Source organism: Nymphalis io, chromosome 3 (assembly GCF_905147045.1).
Source record: "Nymphalis io chromosome 3, ilAglIoxx1.1, whole genome shotgun sequence".
Lineage (NCBI taxonomy): Eukaryota > Metazoa > Arthropoda > Insecta > Lepidoptera > Nymphalidae > Nymphalis > Nymphalis io.
In genome coordinates, this window is record NC_065890.1 from 12178177 (window position 1) to 12194369 (window position 16193).

The 16193-nt window shown below is 33.1% G+C and overlaps 2 protein-coding genes across 3 annotated transcripts in view; both read right to left on the reverse strand.

Annotated features, from left to right (window-relative positions):
* LOC126781252 (larval/pupal rigid cuticle protein 66-like) overlaps positions 1-16193 on the reverse strand; it is a 271467-nt gene that overhangs the window by 189755 nt on the left and 65519 nt on the right. The gene's annotated exons all lie outside the window — the stretch shown is intronic.
* LOC126781205 (protein spire) overlaps positions 1-16193 on the reverse strand; it is a 156715-nt gene that overhangs the window by 73395 nt on the left and 67127 nt on the right. For both annotated transcript variants that reach the window (XM_050506068.1, XM_050506067.1), the window contains exon 3: positions 1322-1448. In XM_050506068.1, coding sequence (XP_050362025.1) covers positions 1322-1448 — 127 coding nt within the window. The remainder of the gene's footprint in view (positions 1-1321; positions 1449-16193) is intronic.

Here is a 16193-nt window from a genome sequence, read left to right on the forward strand (position 1 = left end):
AACAAAAATAACAATGATCATCGTATAGACGAATCGAACTTGACTTTCGAGTCCGATACACGAACTGATGGTCAAGCCATGAGCATCGAGCCAATTTCACGTCAACTTTATAACGGGAACCGATAAAGGTTACGCTTACATAAAACGTGTTTGCACGCACGTCTGTTCGTCCAAATCACAGCATGATAGAAATAAAATCGAATATTTCGAAATATTAACCATACAAAATCGTCTGTAATTACAATCGATAGCTCATAAATTCATTGGAAATTTTTAATAATTTCGATGCAAACAATATGTATCAAGTTTTATTAGCAAATTGCTGGCAAGTAAATACGGAACCGAGATAGCGGAAACTCGCGGCTTGAAATCATGGCAAGCGCCATAGTGTTTGTTATAAATCGGATGAATCCACAAACCCGCACTGGATTAGTAGAATAAACCTCCACATGTTTCCCTTTTACGCAAGTTTCCTGGCCTAGGAGATAATGTCTCTTTTTGCTAAATCTAATCATAAACAAAACTTAGCTGTTTTACTTAGTGCTCAGAAATATTGATAGTAAAACGATTTAAAGTTTATTGCGTATAATAGTAAAAAGCGAAATAATAAAAAAGGTCAAAAGTGGGAAAGTTTAGTCGATTACGGAATTTCTCTAAAGGTGCTTTTGTAAGATCAATTATTGTGAATGCCTTTTCACTCGCGTGACCATTGATTTACTTTTATGGTATAGACAATCATGATAGAAAATATAAACAGAATCATGAACTATCACCTTCAACAATAAACGAATATTATAAGAGCGTTTGTTTTCGCTTCAATTAGAGTTACAATAGTATTTGAGAATTATCTGAACATATATAAATATAGAATATAATAATTAATTGATAAAAGATTCATGAGTTTTTGTTATATATTGAACTGTTAGAACGTACATACAACATAGAAATAATTTAAGAAAATCTACTACTCCTCAAAATCATCCATTTTCTATAAAAGTTATATTGTTATATAAGGTTGATAATACCGAATTATTTTATTGTCATGCAATGCAAAGATACAAATCGGTACGACAATTATAAGTACATTAAAATCAAGGTTTGTCAACATACTGACTTTATTTGTAACATACAAAAAAAACTAAGCAAATTTTTAATCGCCAATTGTGTATTATGGTACATCTAGTACATTTGAATTTCGAAATTTGATCTTAGAATTCCATTTTAATGGAAATCTAAGATCCATCCATATGGTCTGAAAGAAAAAGTTATTATATAAATTAAATAAAGGGTATAAAAGAAAAAAAAAAAAAATCTTACTAACCAGTAATGTTGCCGGCAGTCATCTCCGTAATAAGTCCCTCAAGATCAGGTGATATGAGTCTCTCCTCGTCTTCCCCGTGCGTGTAGTCCAGTGCATGGTATACCACGATTGCCAAATTAACAACCAACTGAAACAAATGAAATTATCACATTAAACGTTTTTATTATACAATTAGTTCAAACATAAAGCTGATATTATTGAATCCATAGTTTCCCGTATGGATTTTTAAATTTACAAAGTCATTTTCAATCTCAAGAATTCTCTTACTAAACATTCACAACACATGGGGTTCAGCAGGCGTGACTATCAGGCGCATTGAATGGAACTGATGCTCGTCCATTGTTAATACACCTATTACCCAACTGATCTAGCACAAAGCATAACACGAACAGCGCTTGAGAAAGAATTTACGGTATATATTTTGCATATCGATTAAATTACAGCGCTTAAAGCGATCAGACAAGAACATTTGATCACAGCCGCTCCTGCGTGCAGCGCAATCTTGTACACTTCATTTAACTAGTGTGGTAACATGATTTGTAAACCATCCAACCCATTTAAATTATCTATATTAATTATACCGTTGGTCGTTTCGTCGATGTGTATTATTAAAATACTTTTCATCATATATAAGATTAATTAATAAGATAAATTTTGCTGAAAACGTAGGACCAGTATGTCTGGTCGCTTGTCTATATATTGGTTGAAATGAAAATAGTTGAAAATATAACCTGTCTTACCTCTAGACTCAAAACAGCTGACACATTGTAATCTGTAAGGAATGTTACGGTCGAATTAGACAATAACATCTCGCATATCATTACCAACCTGCCAATACCGAAACGTCGACAGAGCGTTTTATCGGGGGCATTGTATGCAAATAACGTGCAATATGATGTTGCATTGTATTGCGCAAGCGCACGCAACTAAGACCGTAACAATAACAGCATCCGATTTACGGCGTTAACTACACAATAAAACCGTAGAAGGACGTACGGTACGCGTTCAACTCATTTGAGATGATATCGCACTCAGAGGGAATTTAGAGAGGCTGTAAGATTCATTTAGCTGTACCTTTTTAGGACTAATGAGAGACTAGTTAAAGTTTGAATAACTTAATCTAAATTACTACTTATTTGCTTCACACTACATTATATTATATATGTATAAGAAAATATTCAGGCCTGGTCTTAAAGATATCGGGCACCTAGGTACTTTGACATTTTAGGTCTCATTCAAGGTGGTTAGAGTAAAATTACATTATTTTAGGCTAGTTGGGGTCTCTAGGCCGGTGCCTTAAAAACCAAGGCATAAATTCGGAGCTGAAATCAGCTATCAGTGACGGTCAATTCAATTATAAACTCTTAGTTTTTATATAAAATAGTAAACATTACGTAAATAGTTTTATAAGCTTTAAAATTAATAAGGAATAAAATAATATATTAGAGTAAGTAAAAAGTCGTAATGAAAATTGCATATTATTATTACATAAAACGGAATCAACCTGGTGGTCTCTAAGTTACTTTTTATTACACTCAGGCTGTCAATCGCGACGCTAATGCCTACAAAAACAGGATCTTGTTAAGAAAATTGCTTATACCGCGTTATTACGTCAGATTTATGTAATCAATAAACGTTTTTACATAATATCATTGAACCTTATTATATATTATTTTAATTTATTACTTTTAGAGTTATGGAATGCTATTTTATATGTTGCATTGTTTTTATTGATGTTATTGGTATTTATTTTGCACGACGAATCTTCTCTTAGCTTTGCTTCATCTCGTGCTCTAATAAATCTGCGAATGTATCAATAATATATTTACATAAAAATGTCTAACATGACTACATTTGATTCAACATAACTATTGTTGTTTTATCTTTGTTGTGCGTTAGTAACAACTTTACTTTCGATTTCGTCAACAACTAACCATTGTTTTCTAATTTCATTCCATTAGCTTCAACAACGTAGATTTTGTTCATTGCTCGTAATTTTGCTTAAATTTTCAGCCTCGTGTCGCGCAGTACAAGTTCACGTGCCCGCGAGTAATATAAACCACGAATTCCGAATCTGATTCGGCACTTACAGTCACCATTAAAACTTATTGGAACATTGTCACGATATATATTTCTCAAATTCTGTATTTAATAGTTCGTTTCGTAATAGGCTAGAGGTTAGAGTGCCGTAAAAATATCAACTTGAAATAAGTCATATCCTATACTGTTATATAACGTTTTATAAGAGTGTGTTTGTCGTTGATCTCAAATAGTTTAGTGTTTAATGATAATCAAATACAATATATTTGAGATATTTTCGTTTCTTTAAATGCTCTGGGAAGTTAAATCGTTAGCATTGTCCTTTTTTCTCTCACAGTTAGTTGAGCATCGCTGAAGACTGAATTACTACGTGAGCATTCGTTTATTGCAATTGTTGCCAAAATTTAATTAATTTTTTTTTTATATCGTCTATTATAAATCCGAAAGTTTTATATCAAAATTGCGATACAGGAAGACGAAGAATTGCATCTTACCGGTATCATATCCAAATACTCTCAAGCTATACACTCTAACAACAACAGCGACTAAAGAGTTGAGAGATTTTCCAATGAAAATGAGTTGAAATAAATCAATTTTCTATTGCATTCTGTGTTTTGTTCGGTTGTAATGTATGTGACATTACATTCATTCTCTGCATCAATAACAGACAAAAAAATAAAGTAATAAACAATATTAAGCAGTCATCAGTCCACGTTAATTCACATTGTTATCTTTGGAAATATTTCACTGCCCATCGTGACAAGTTGCCTTTAACCCAAAAACAAATTTGATCAATTTCACCAATTAATAATAATAATAAAGGGTAGTTTGATTTGAAAATTTGGATATGCGGAACTGGTTAATTTAGCTGTAATCAATGCGAAATTGGTATGTCAGTCCTACAGCTGTAGTTACGGAACTTAAGATACTTTACTGGTGGTACTTTAAGGGCTTTGTGCAAGCTCGTCTGGCTTGGTACCACCCACTCATCAGATATTCTACCGCAAAACAGCAGTACTTGGTATTGTTGTGTTCCGGTTTGACGGCTGAGTGAGCCAGTGTAATTACAGGCACAAGGGACATAAAATCTTAGTTCCCAAGGTTGGTGGCGCATTGGTGATGTAAGCGATGCTTAGCATTTCTTACAATGCCAATGTCTATGGGCGTGACCACTTACCATCAGGTGGCCCGTATGCACGTCCGAATTCCTATTCTTAAAAAAAAACAACAACACACCAGTTTGTTCTACTTCATATATGCACCCGTGCATGCAATTGTATAAATTGCTTTTTTTTAATGTATTTTTTATTATTCGTTTATGTATTTGTTGTATTCATGTATTTTTTTTAAGTCTAATTTGTTTTTATATAATGTTTTTATGGTCCATAATTAAAAATTTATATATTGTTTATTTTGCTAGTGATCTATTAAATAAATAATAAACGAATTTATGTAAGTAAAGAAAAATAAATACTGATTTCCTTGCATTTATGCAGAATCTATATCCCGAACCATAAAACCTATGTGTCAAATATTTTCTTCTATAAAGTTATTCAAAGTATTATTATTTAAAAAAGTATACAGTAAACGGATACACAAAAGTCTGGTCCAGTTCAGTTCAGTTCTACTAATAGGTATATTTAATGATTAATAACAAAGTGGGCGTAAAAATCGAAGATTACGACAAAAAATATGATAATCTCTGTTTATCCATACGTAACAAATAATCTCCAAATCGAGGACGTTAGAAATGCATAAATTAACAAAATACGTAACGAACGTTATGTAAAAAAATATTTATGTATCGAAATTACGATATTATCTTTTAAATTGTTTGAAATTTTGTAGAACTTATGTACTTATACTAATGAATTATATAACTTATTTGCAAAATCACCCTAGGGTAACAAATGATTCTTTTTCATTCTTTCATTGCCATACCAATATTAATTTATCGCGCAATTATTATTATTAGTTTTTTCTTGAAATTGGTGAAATTTCTTTTGGTTCTGTATTCTGTTACAGCGTCACCGAGCTAACGCTATCGGGAGACCCAGTACTAGACTACGCCTTGAAATTTGAGCCCTTCCTGGCTCCAAATGACATATATCCTGAGGATGTCTTCTCTGAGATTGCACCTGGTCTTCCTCGTAGCACTTGGATTATTATCATTCAAATTTTTATCTAATTTATTTGCATTTAGTGCAATGTAATTTCCGCTTCCAGTTGTTTCCGTTTCCATCTCTATATTTAGTAAAATACTCAGTTGTAACTTTATATTTAAAAAAAAAAATAGCCAAAGAAATCGCAGACTCATTGTCAAATACAAAATAATAATCGTGTTAAAATAGAAAGCGATCCTGATTGCGAGATTACAAAGCCGAAAAATATTAACTTTACACTGAACGGCGGTTACAACTGTCAGAAGAGTAAAACTGTGATTACATGTTGGGTAATTATTCAGTTTATCTTTAACTACATTACAAGACAGTAAAAGTCACTACCGTATTATTTATACGGTCAGTATCGTACATCAACATAGAACGGTTTTAATAAGGTCACAAGCCCTATATTCAATTGTGCCTTGATGACCCCCGATAACCCGCTCTCTACTTAACTACAGGTCACTTCGTACAAGGAACTGAGGGTCTGAAGGGCCCTTTAAGGTTTGAAGAGAAAGTATGATGTTAAGGGTTAACAAATTATTATTGTGTTGTTGAAAAAGCGAAAGTCACTTCTTTTACTATATAAAATCTTTTGACTGTGGCAAGTTCATAAGATATTTGTACAATAAGGTCGCATATACGACGGGCAAAGTCCGTATAGTATGCAAACCAGCACTGTCCGGGTGGAGTTGAACTGCCCAAAGTGTATAACCACGACTAATAATAATTGAGCAAATGAACATCATTCGTACTCTGTCCATTATAAAATGAGATTAAAAATAATTAATCGATGTCAAAATTGTTTAGGGACTGTGCCTAAATTCAAGCCATTTTTGATTTATCAGTATTTATGGTGGTTGCCTTTCTCCCGCAGATAATTTTTTTTATATATAATAGGCAAACGAACAGATGATCACCTAATGGTACCGCCATCGATCATAGATATTGACGCTGTAAAAAATAATAACCATTCCTTACATCGCCAATGCGCCACCAACCTTGTTATGTCCCTTGTGCCTGTAGTTACACTGGCTCACTCACCTTTTAATCTGGGACACAACAATACAAAGCATTATACTGTGTGGCGGTAGAAAATGTGATGAGTGGGTGGTACCCACTCAGACGGGCTTGCACATGGCCCTACGTGGTATAGTTTGAAGTAAATAGTTTTCATTATCTAATTAATTCATAATTACATAGAGATTCCCTGTTTTCAGAAGAAGCCTAGGCATTGCAGAGTATAAATGTAAGCCGATAAGCAAAGAGCCAAGGTCGTTGACATTGAACTGTTACGTGACCATTTGAAAACGCAGTAAAAACTCCCGACAAAGAAATCCCTATAAAAAAAAGTATCGAGTTACGCTTGATGGAATCGTAAACAATACTTTTTGATACACTTATATAGAAAAAAGAATCAAAACAAATTGTGTATTTATACTGAATTTGATTTGAGAGATAGTAAGTGAAAAAAAAGCCGAGTTGGCCCAGTGGTTAGAACGCGTGCATCTTAACCGATGATCGTGGGTTCAAACCCGGGCAAGCACCACTGAATTGTCATGTGCTTAATTTGTGTTTATAATTCATCTCGTGCTTGACGGTAAAGGAAAACATCGTGAGGAAACCTGCATGTGTCTTATTTGACTGAAATTCTGCCACATGTGTATTCCACCAAACCGCATTGGAGCAGCGCGATAAAATAAGCTCCAATTCTTCTCCTCAAAAAGGAGAGGAGGTCCTAGCCCAGCAGTGGGACATTCACAGGCTGTTACTGTAAGTGAAAATACAAGAGTACACGAGAAGATATTAACAACCGAAGGGAAAAAATGTACTCAAATATGCAGTGCCCATAAATAAACGTCATTTTGACAAAACCAATTTTTCAACATTAGATAATATTTTGATGTCAGAGCGTAGTTTTTAAATCGGTTTATTGAACTTCAATTTAGCCTGTCAAGAACCTAAGTCGATTTTATTGGTTTTTTTTCAATTCGTTCTAAGCCTTCTAGGCTGAAATAAATATTAAACAAATTCCTTGAACTTTGATTTAATTTTGGATAGTTTATATTTTAATTATTTTTTTTTTTTTTTTATATCGCCGGGAGGGCAAATGACTCTACTCCACCTGATGGTAAGTGGTAGTAGAGTCCAAACGCGACGACGGCCAGTACAGACGGGAAAAACGTTCTGCACTAGCCGCCTTCGCCTTGCCGGCCCGCAAGATGCCTCTTCACGCCTCGTTTGAAGGAACCCGGGTTGTAGGAGGAGGGGAATACGTGAGCTGGTAAGTAATTCCATTTTTTGGAAGTGCGACAAAGAAAGGAGTTGCCAAATTTCTTTGTTCGCGATGGAATTGATGTCACAGTTAGGCGGTGACATCGAGAACCAGCTCGCGTGGACTTAAGAAGGAAGGGGGAAGCAGGAATTAGAGAGAATAATTCCTCAGAGCACTCGCCGTGATACAGTCGATAGAAAGCGCTCAGTGCTGCTATCTCACGACGCAATTGTAAAGGTTCAAGGGTGTTTGTGACCTTTACGTCGCCAATTATCGTTTCTACACGGATCAAGGGACCAATTCTATAAAAAAATTGTCTTTATTGCAATCGAATCGAATCGTAATCGTTGCGTTTGTCATAAAAGTAAACAATTAATCTTGGTTTTGACTTAACGGTTTATTTTAACATAATATCGGATCGTTTCCGATACGAATAAGTATAAAATAATCGGGAATTCATTCATTCGGGAACGTATCGTAATCTTTATATATTAGTAGAATTATTGCAATCAAATATTCTAAGGAGCGGTTATATCTACAATACTTACCAACATATATATACTTTAAATGTATAAGCCACCATCACAATAATATCCTTAAAGATACTTGAATGTTCCTATATAGTTCCTGTATAGCTTAACCGCTAGTCGGTATACAAGACATTACAGGAATGACTTCTTCTCAAATATCCATTCAGTTTTTGTTATATTATCTAAATAAATTTGAATATAACTATATTTTAAATAAAAACCAGATTTGATAAATTTGGTAAAAACCGAACGTATGTCGACATACATACGTTGCATTATATGCGTAATACATTTGTGCAATAAATAAATATAATAATATTAAACCTCCTTATATATACGCAAACCGGAGAAATTTATATAATATAAGCATAATGTAATATAAGAATAAAATTTTAAAGCAAAAATTGTAATTATATATTTTTAATAAATTACAAGTACAATAAGAGATACGTTAACGTTTTTGTGTATAATTTATAAATTTTACTACAATCATAAAACAATATATGTGTCTTTGTTTTCCTTTTTATATTCCATTGAGATAAAACTATCTACGAATATCATTAATATAATTATAATAATCAGAAGAAAACTTTCGATATATAACTTAATGATATAAGGATGTGAACTTTGATCGAACCCAACACTTGCGCAAGCTTTACGCTTTACTGGAGGGACAAATGAAGTATGTACTTGAATGAATTAAATAATATTAAAAAGAAAAATGTGTGTTTATTCGAAACTGTTTACATATATTTTAAAGAGAAAGAGAAAAAAAAAACAAACAGCATTTTTACAATACTTCACACTTATTTCAATGTAAGATAATTTGCGTATTTAATTTCAAATCTAAATATATTTTGCTGAGTAATTTGGAAGATATCACGATTCGTCTTAGTGTGTGAAATGAAATCAAATTAAGTATCCCCGAGCGAATTCACGGGTGGTCTTTCATACCTTCAATTTCTGTTAGAGAACTAATGTCATTCCGAATTCTATTAATGTAATTAAAACTTTTTCTTATACATTTATTGTCAATAAAAGGAATTATACATTTATCTATAATATTTAATGGTTTAAAGTACAAATATTTACTAATGACAGAAGTAATTATTAAAAATATTTGCATACAGAGTATAGTTACTCGTATGTGTAAGAATCTTGATATGATGAAATTATTGTTTATTAATCATTTTTATGTTCATTTATTTTACTAGAACCCTCGCTTGACTTGGAAATAATCTGCGCTGTTTCATGTTAGCGCGAAGTTATTATATATATATATTAATTAAGTTAAGTCATGTTACCGGAAGTTTGTTAACGAAAAAACGTAACGCGAATTTATGTAGTTTAAGAGTGTTGTATCATCATAAATGAAGATTATACTTCAAAATTTTACAGTATATAACATAGAATCTGCAAATGGCATCGATGTATATATTAGATATACAAGTACATAATCTATATTAATATAATACATACGAAAATAACTGTCTGTCTGTGACGCTTTCGCGGATAGACCACTGAATCGATTTTGAAGATTTTGGTACAAATCAAGCTTGAATCTTGAAAAATAGATACGTTACTTTTTATACCTTATATACATTTTTTTAATATATGATCTCTCTCCACTAACATGCGGGGTAAGCCGCGTAAGTAAGTTAAAAAATAAATAAAATGTTTTTTTTCCTTATTTATATAAAAATATCTTCACAGAAGTATTATATTCATGCTATTATTGTAGGTGTCTATTATTTTGATTGATTTTATTTAAAATGTGCCTGCTAATATTTATATCCAGCCAGCATCACAATCGAAAATTTAGGTATAATGATTTGGTATACCACCATTGATATACAAAAGGATTGTTAACCTTTATTCCTTTCAGTCCTCAGTCCATTCTAATGTCATTGGAATGGAGTAGGGACTGAACACGAACTTGTGTATATTCGAAAACGTACAGCTAGTTTACAAATAAAAACAAATTGCACAATAATTACAAATCACGAATGACTTCAATTTTATTTTAAATAACAATAAAAAAATACGTAAACGATAAGTATTATTATAACATTGATAAGTAAAAATATGTATGTATGCAAGTTTACGTCACATTTCGTTGAAGACAGAGAAAAATGTACCGTTTATTAATTTGATTTGTCGCCACACGCCTGCCTTGTACGAGTGTCCTAAATATACAGGACGCTCCGTATAATAAATATATTTTTTACCTAATTGAATTTATAGTGGAAGGGATGCGACTTCATTCATAATGAATAGCAGCGTATTGACAGTATAATGAATGGCTAATGTTTTCGCGATGACATTGAATATGCACGATACGAGGAAACCGTTGTTTGGCATATTTATTTATCCCCTTTTAACATTTATTACTTTCTATCAATCAAAATAAAATACGTTTCTATGATAACATTAAAAAAAAAGCTTTGTCGTGTATTTTCTAGTCTTTTAAACAATTGTTAAAAATAATTGTTAAATGTTTTATAGTTATTTTAAGAACTACGTTCATAAATGTATTTTCAAAATGTTTTTAAATTTTAATAAATACTATTTTATAAAACCGAGGAGTTGGTTTGTTTGGACGAGCTATTCACATATTCACATAGTCATATCTACCGGTCTAAATAGAAAAAAAAACTCTGTCTGTTACGCTTTCACGGCTGAATCACTAAACCAATTTCGATGAAATTTAGTATAAAGCAACCTTGAACCCCAAGACATAGGCTTTTTATAGCCCTAACATACGAACGAAAACTAGTAGACTATATAATTATAGCACACGTTTAACACAGGTCAAACCGCCTGAAACAGCTAGTATCATAATTATAACATTATATTAGAGAAACATTACGCTCATAATAATATCTTAATCCGCGAACATAGATAATTCATACATTTATTATTTAAAGCGATTTAATCGTGTCGACATTTTTCATTTTCGTTTATCACAATAACCGTCAATCAACATCCTGTGAACGAACATATGTCTCAAACGATTTTATTGAATTACTTACATCACTTTGATAAAAGTTTATTATTGCGTTTGTTATGTTTCAACATGTGTTTAACGAGTCCGATTGAACGAAAATTATTTTGACACGAGCATCAATTAGGCAAGGGGTTAAGTATGGGTTAAGGTGATCAATTTTGCATTTGTTTCGTTATAAGAATATTTAATGGATCGTATGGTGATATATGAACTGCATACTATTCTATTTTCAAATAACTTTGCTTCGAATTTTTGTGAATATAAAAAAAAAAACAATACAATACATTGCGCATTGCTCATCAGTACTAATTGTGTGCAACATTTTAACTCAATCGCTTGTTTTAAACTGATTAAAAATTCAATTGGTAGATATTATACAACACACAGTTTGTAATAACATAAATGAAAGATATACAAGTAAATTGAATGGCAAACATCGTGATATTAATGTGATCGACACATTTAAACAACTGGTTGTAGGGCTTTGTGCAAACTCGTCTGCGTAGGTACCACCCACTCACCAGATATTCTACCGCAAAATAGAAGTACTTGGTATTGTGGTGTTCCGGTTTGAAGGGTAAGTGAGCCAGTGTAATTACAGGCACAAGGGTCATAACATTTTAATTACTAAGGTTGGTGGCGCATTGGTGGTTGTAAGCGATGGTGAACATTTCTTACAATGCCAATGTCTATGGGCGTTGGTGACCACTTACCATCAGGTGGCCCATATGCTCGCTCGCCTTTTATATCGCTGGAAAAACGCGTTACGCGTTTCCCCCACGGGAACAGTGGGTGGGTACGTGGGTATCCAAGGCGCCGAATTGCGGTCCGAACATCGGAATACCCACTAAAAAATCAGCGGTACCCTTTCCGTCTTAGCGAAGAGCGCCACGGACGCTCGTCCGCCTACCTATACTATGAAAAAGGAAAAACCTAAAGAATTAAACAACAACTCATACCCAATTTACTGTTATATCTATGACATTAATAGAATTCAAAGTCTGTTTTGTTATAGTTATCTGCATCGTTTTGCTATTCTGTAAGAACGAATGATCGTATCTCACCTGTGAACTGTTGAAAACCAACTTACATTGATACTTTATTTAGGTGCGTGTGTCTTTTATAATTATTAGTCAATGTCGCATTTTTTTTTTTTTATAGAATAGGAAGGTGGACGAGCATATGGGCCACCTGATGGTAAGTAGTCATCAAACGCCCTTAGACATTGGCATTGTAAGAAATGTCAACAATCGCTTATAGCCAATGCGCCACCAACCTTGGGAACTAAGATTTTATGTCCCTTGTGCCTGTAATTACACTGGCTCACTCACCCTTCAAACCGGAACACAACAATATCAAGTATTGCTGTTTTGCGGTAGAATATCTGATGAGTGGGTGGTACCTACCCAGACGAGCTTGCACAAAGCCCTACCACCAGTATTTATTTCCTGACACCAGTTATTTCCTGACATTTAACAATCGTTTTCTTTGGTCAATTTTGAGTTTGTTTGGTGCAAAAAATACTGTGTGTGATACAAGCTTAGCAGATGAAAATCTGCTAAGCTTGTGTTTTTCTCATGTACGGTGAAGGAATAATAAATAATTTTGCATGTGTCCAATGACAATTCTACCACATGAGTATGCATTAAAAACGCATTAGATCTTAGTGGTATACTAGGACACCATATTCGAGCGGTGGAACATCAATAAGCCGTTACTTTATTGTTTTACACTTAAATTGCAAGGACAATAAGGAAGATACTTAAGCGTGTGCCTAGTTTGATTAAAACTTTTACAGCTACCCTGTAATCATTTATAACGATACATTCTGGTATAAATCGGAATGAGCTGCGAGTATGTTATAGGCGCAAGGGGACTTAACAGCAAATTGACACTGTAATGCATTCCTTATTTGGCCATTGCTAATGCCTTTTAAACAGTCAATGTTTATGGCCAGAGGTGACCACGAACCATCAATAGTCCTATTACTTCATCTTCCATCCTACTCAGCCGCCAATAAAAACATCATTTAAAGCTGAACTGACAACTGACTGCCGTAATTTGAAGTGAAACAAATATAAAGTTTCATGAACACTTGTGCTAATTGAGAAAGTCTTGGAAAATATTACATATACTTGGCAGTGAGTATATAATACAGACTATATAATACAGACAGAGAGATACCAAAAGTACTGGGTTCAAACCCTGGGTATTGCCATCGACAGATTATTGAGTATTTCTGTCGAGAAATTTTTGGTAGTAGCATTTACAATAGTTTAAAACATGTAAGTACTCCAAGTTACAGTGTTTATGTATGTGCGTACATAATATGCACCTGCAAGGGGTTATAAATTGAGGAAACTGACAGTACGCTTTGAGAGAACATTTGTAAATGGAGAAACTACTGTCTGTTAATAGGTCTGGCTTAATAGGTGTTGCTTTTAACACTGACACCAGTTATGTGGCAAAACAGATCGATATCTAATCTAGACCGGTTTAGCCACGTCTGTATTGAATAAAAACATTCTTCATAACCGATAGATGAAAAAAAAAATTCCCTATGGACGTCTTTAAAAACCTTATGCTTATAGTGTTTCTAAAATATCCAGGGAATTTTAAAGAATCCATAAAGTCCAAAAGTTTTAAGCGTTAAAGTATTAATTCATTATCAGTTAACGCTTAAAACTTCATATTCATATATGATATTTTTTTTAAATAGTAACAAAATTGTAAATTTTATTTATATAAAAACTACATCCCAATTAAAAAAAGAGTGTGAACGATTTTTTTAGACATCGAATATATTACGAAACTAAAATGAAACAGTCCGAACTATGCGTGAAAACAGTCGAGGGTACTAAATAGACGTTTAAAGCAAATACCGGACAACATCGAAAGCATTTCTCTTCCGCATTGACTTCGGATTGCCTAATCCGTTAAACTACACTAATGACCATTTTACGAGACGAGTAATGACAAAAATCCAATCAGGAAGTGTCTCCTGAAAACATAATATGCCTGTACTACATGTTTACCAATAAATCGAAATATGTGTCCTTCCTGCAGCGCTATCGTTTAACGAGCCATTCAACGTTGCGCAACGGCTCAGCGCCATCTATCGGAAATAGAAAGCTATGTAAATAAACTGGGAACAAGCGATTGGCGCCGTCTGGTATATCGTGGCTTCCTCATGCAAATTGTAGAATTTATTCGTCTAATCAAATATCTGACGAAATTGTGTATTCGAATACGTCGGAGTTAAAAAATATCGCAGAATAAGGGTTGGCATTTGAGATCCAGCTACTATTAAATCAGGAAATAACATTTCAACAATTTTAAAGATTTAATTAAAAAACTATTTTATTTTGTCGCCATTAATTGTTATTTCGTCAAATAAAAGTCTAATCAAAATATAAATGGATAGATAGATATAAATAGTTTATAAATTTAATGACTTCGACACGAAACACGAATTTTACTTGGTATATTATATTTATTAATGGTTCCCCATTTGAAAACTACGTACTTTATTTCTTTGTATTATGTCCTCCTAAAAGATTTCAACTGCGCAGGACTATATTATAATGCACAAGTTTGTGCGCAAACACAGGTGCACTTTCTATTTCAGTTAACTACTGTTTCTATATTTTTTATTTCCTACATAATTCATATCGTCCATAAATTATATCTAAGACTAGTTATTCCAATCATCTCGATCGATGAAGTGACAAAAACCGCAAAGGTGCTCATATTGCGTGCGCGCAGAATATCATCGCGAAAATGCATTCGAATTCGTTGCCGGGTTCTTATATAAGGAATTATGCACCTCGGAAATAGGTTTCAGTAGCTCCAATTAATCATAATGTTATCGCTGACGTTACAGGCTTTTATATTGTGTAACTTAATCCAGTGCAAGCTCGGTAAAGCTTCTGGCACACTCAGATTAATGTCGAACATCGACAGAATACTAATAATAATACTCTCAGTTCATGGAATGACGTATAGTGTGAGTAGCGGAATATTAATCTTGTTTTATTATAATAAATAAGTAAAGTGACACCTTCACATATTTTTGTAACATAATATGGATTTAGCGCTTTTATTTGAGATACTGATCACTAAAATTTATTGAGACCGAAGAAATTTCTGAGCATGTTCATATATTCAACACTACTTACGAATCTAAAAAACGCTTCTTACCAAGGGACATATTATCGAAATAACTTTTCACTAGGTGTCAGGGCTTTGTGCAAGCCCGTCTGGGTAGGTATCACTGATATTCTACCACTAATCAGCAATATTGTTGCGTCCCGGTTTCAAGGATGACTGAGCGAGTTTAACAAGAATATGATAACCTAATAACTACCCTTCAGGTGGCCCATTTTCGCGTCCGCCTACCTATACAATAAAAATAACGTCCGGTGATAATTGCACGAGCTATTCGTTTTATATAAACAAATAAACTTATTTACCTTCAAAAACACTTTATTTGTATTACAACCGATATTGATAAATTTAATTTAAAAAACAGGATCACCAAATAATAAATGATCACAGATAACTGACGTTACGAGTCATTATGCTGTTAACGAAATTGTCCAAACAATATGATACGGGGCCAAGTCTGTTAGGGGGTCATTGCCAAACTATTAAGATTAATTACAAATTAACAGGCACAAAAAAAATAAAAGCCCTTATTACGTTTACTGGTACAATGTTTCATTTATACGAAATAAACATTGTTGAGAAATATGAAGAATGAAATCTAAAAAACAACTAATTTTATTAAATAACATAAACGATTATTAAGATATATCACAGATAGATTTCATATAGTAATATAAGAATTTTGTTTCAT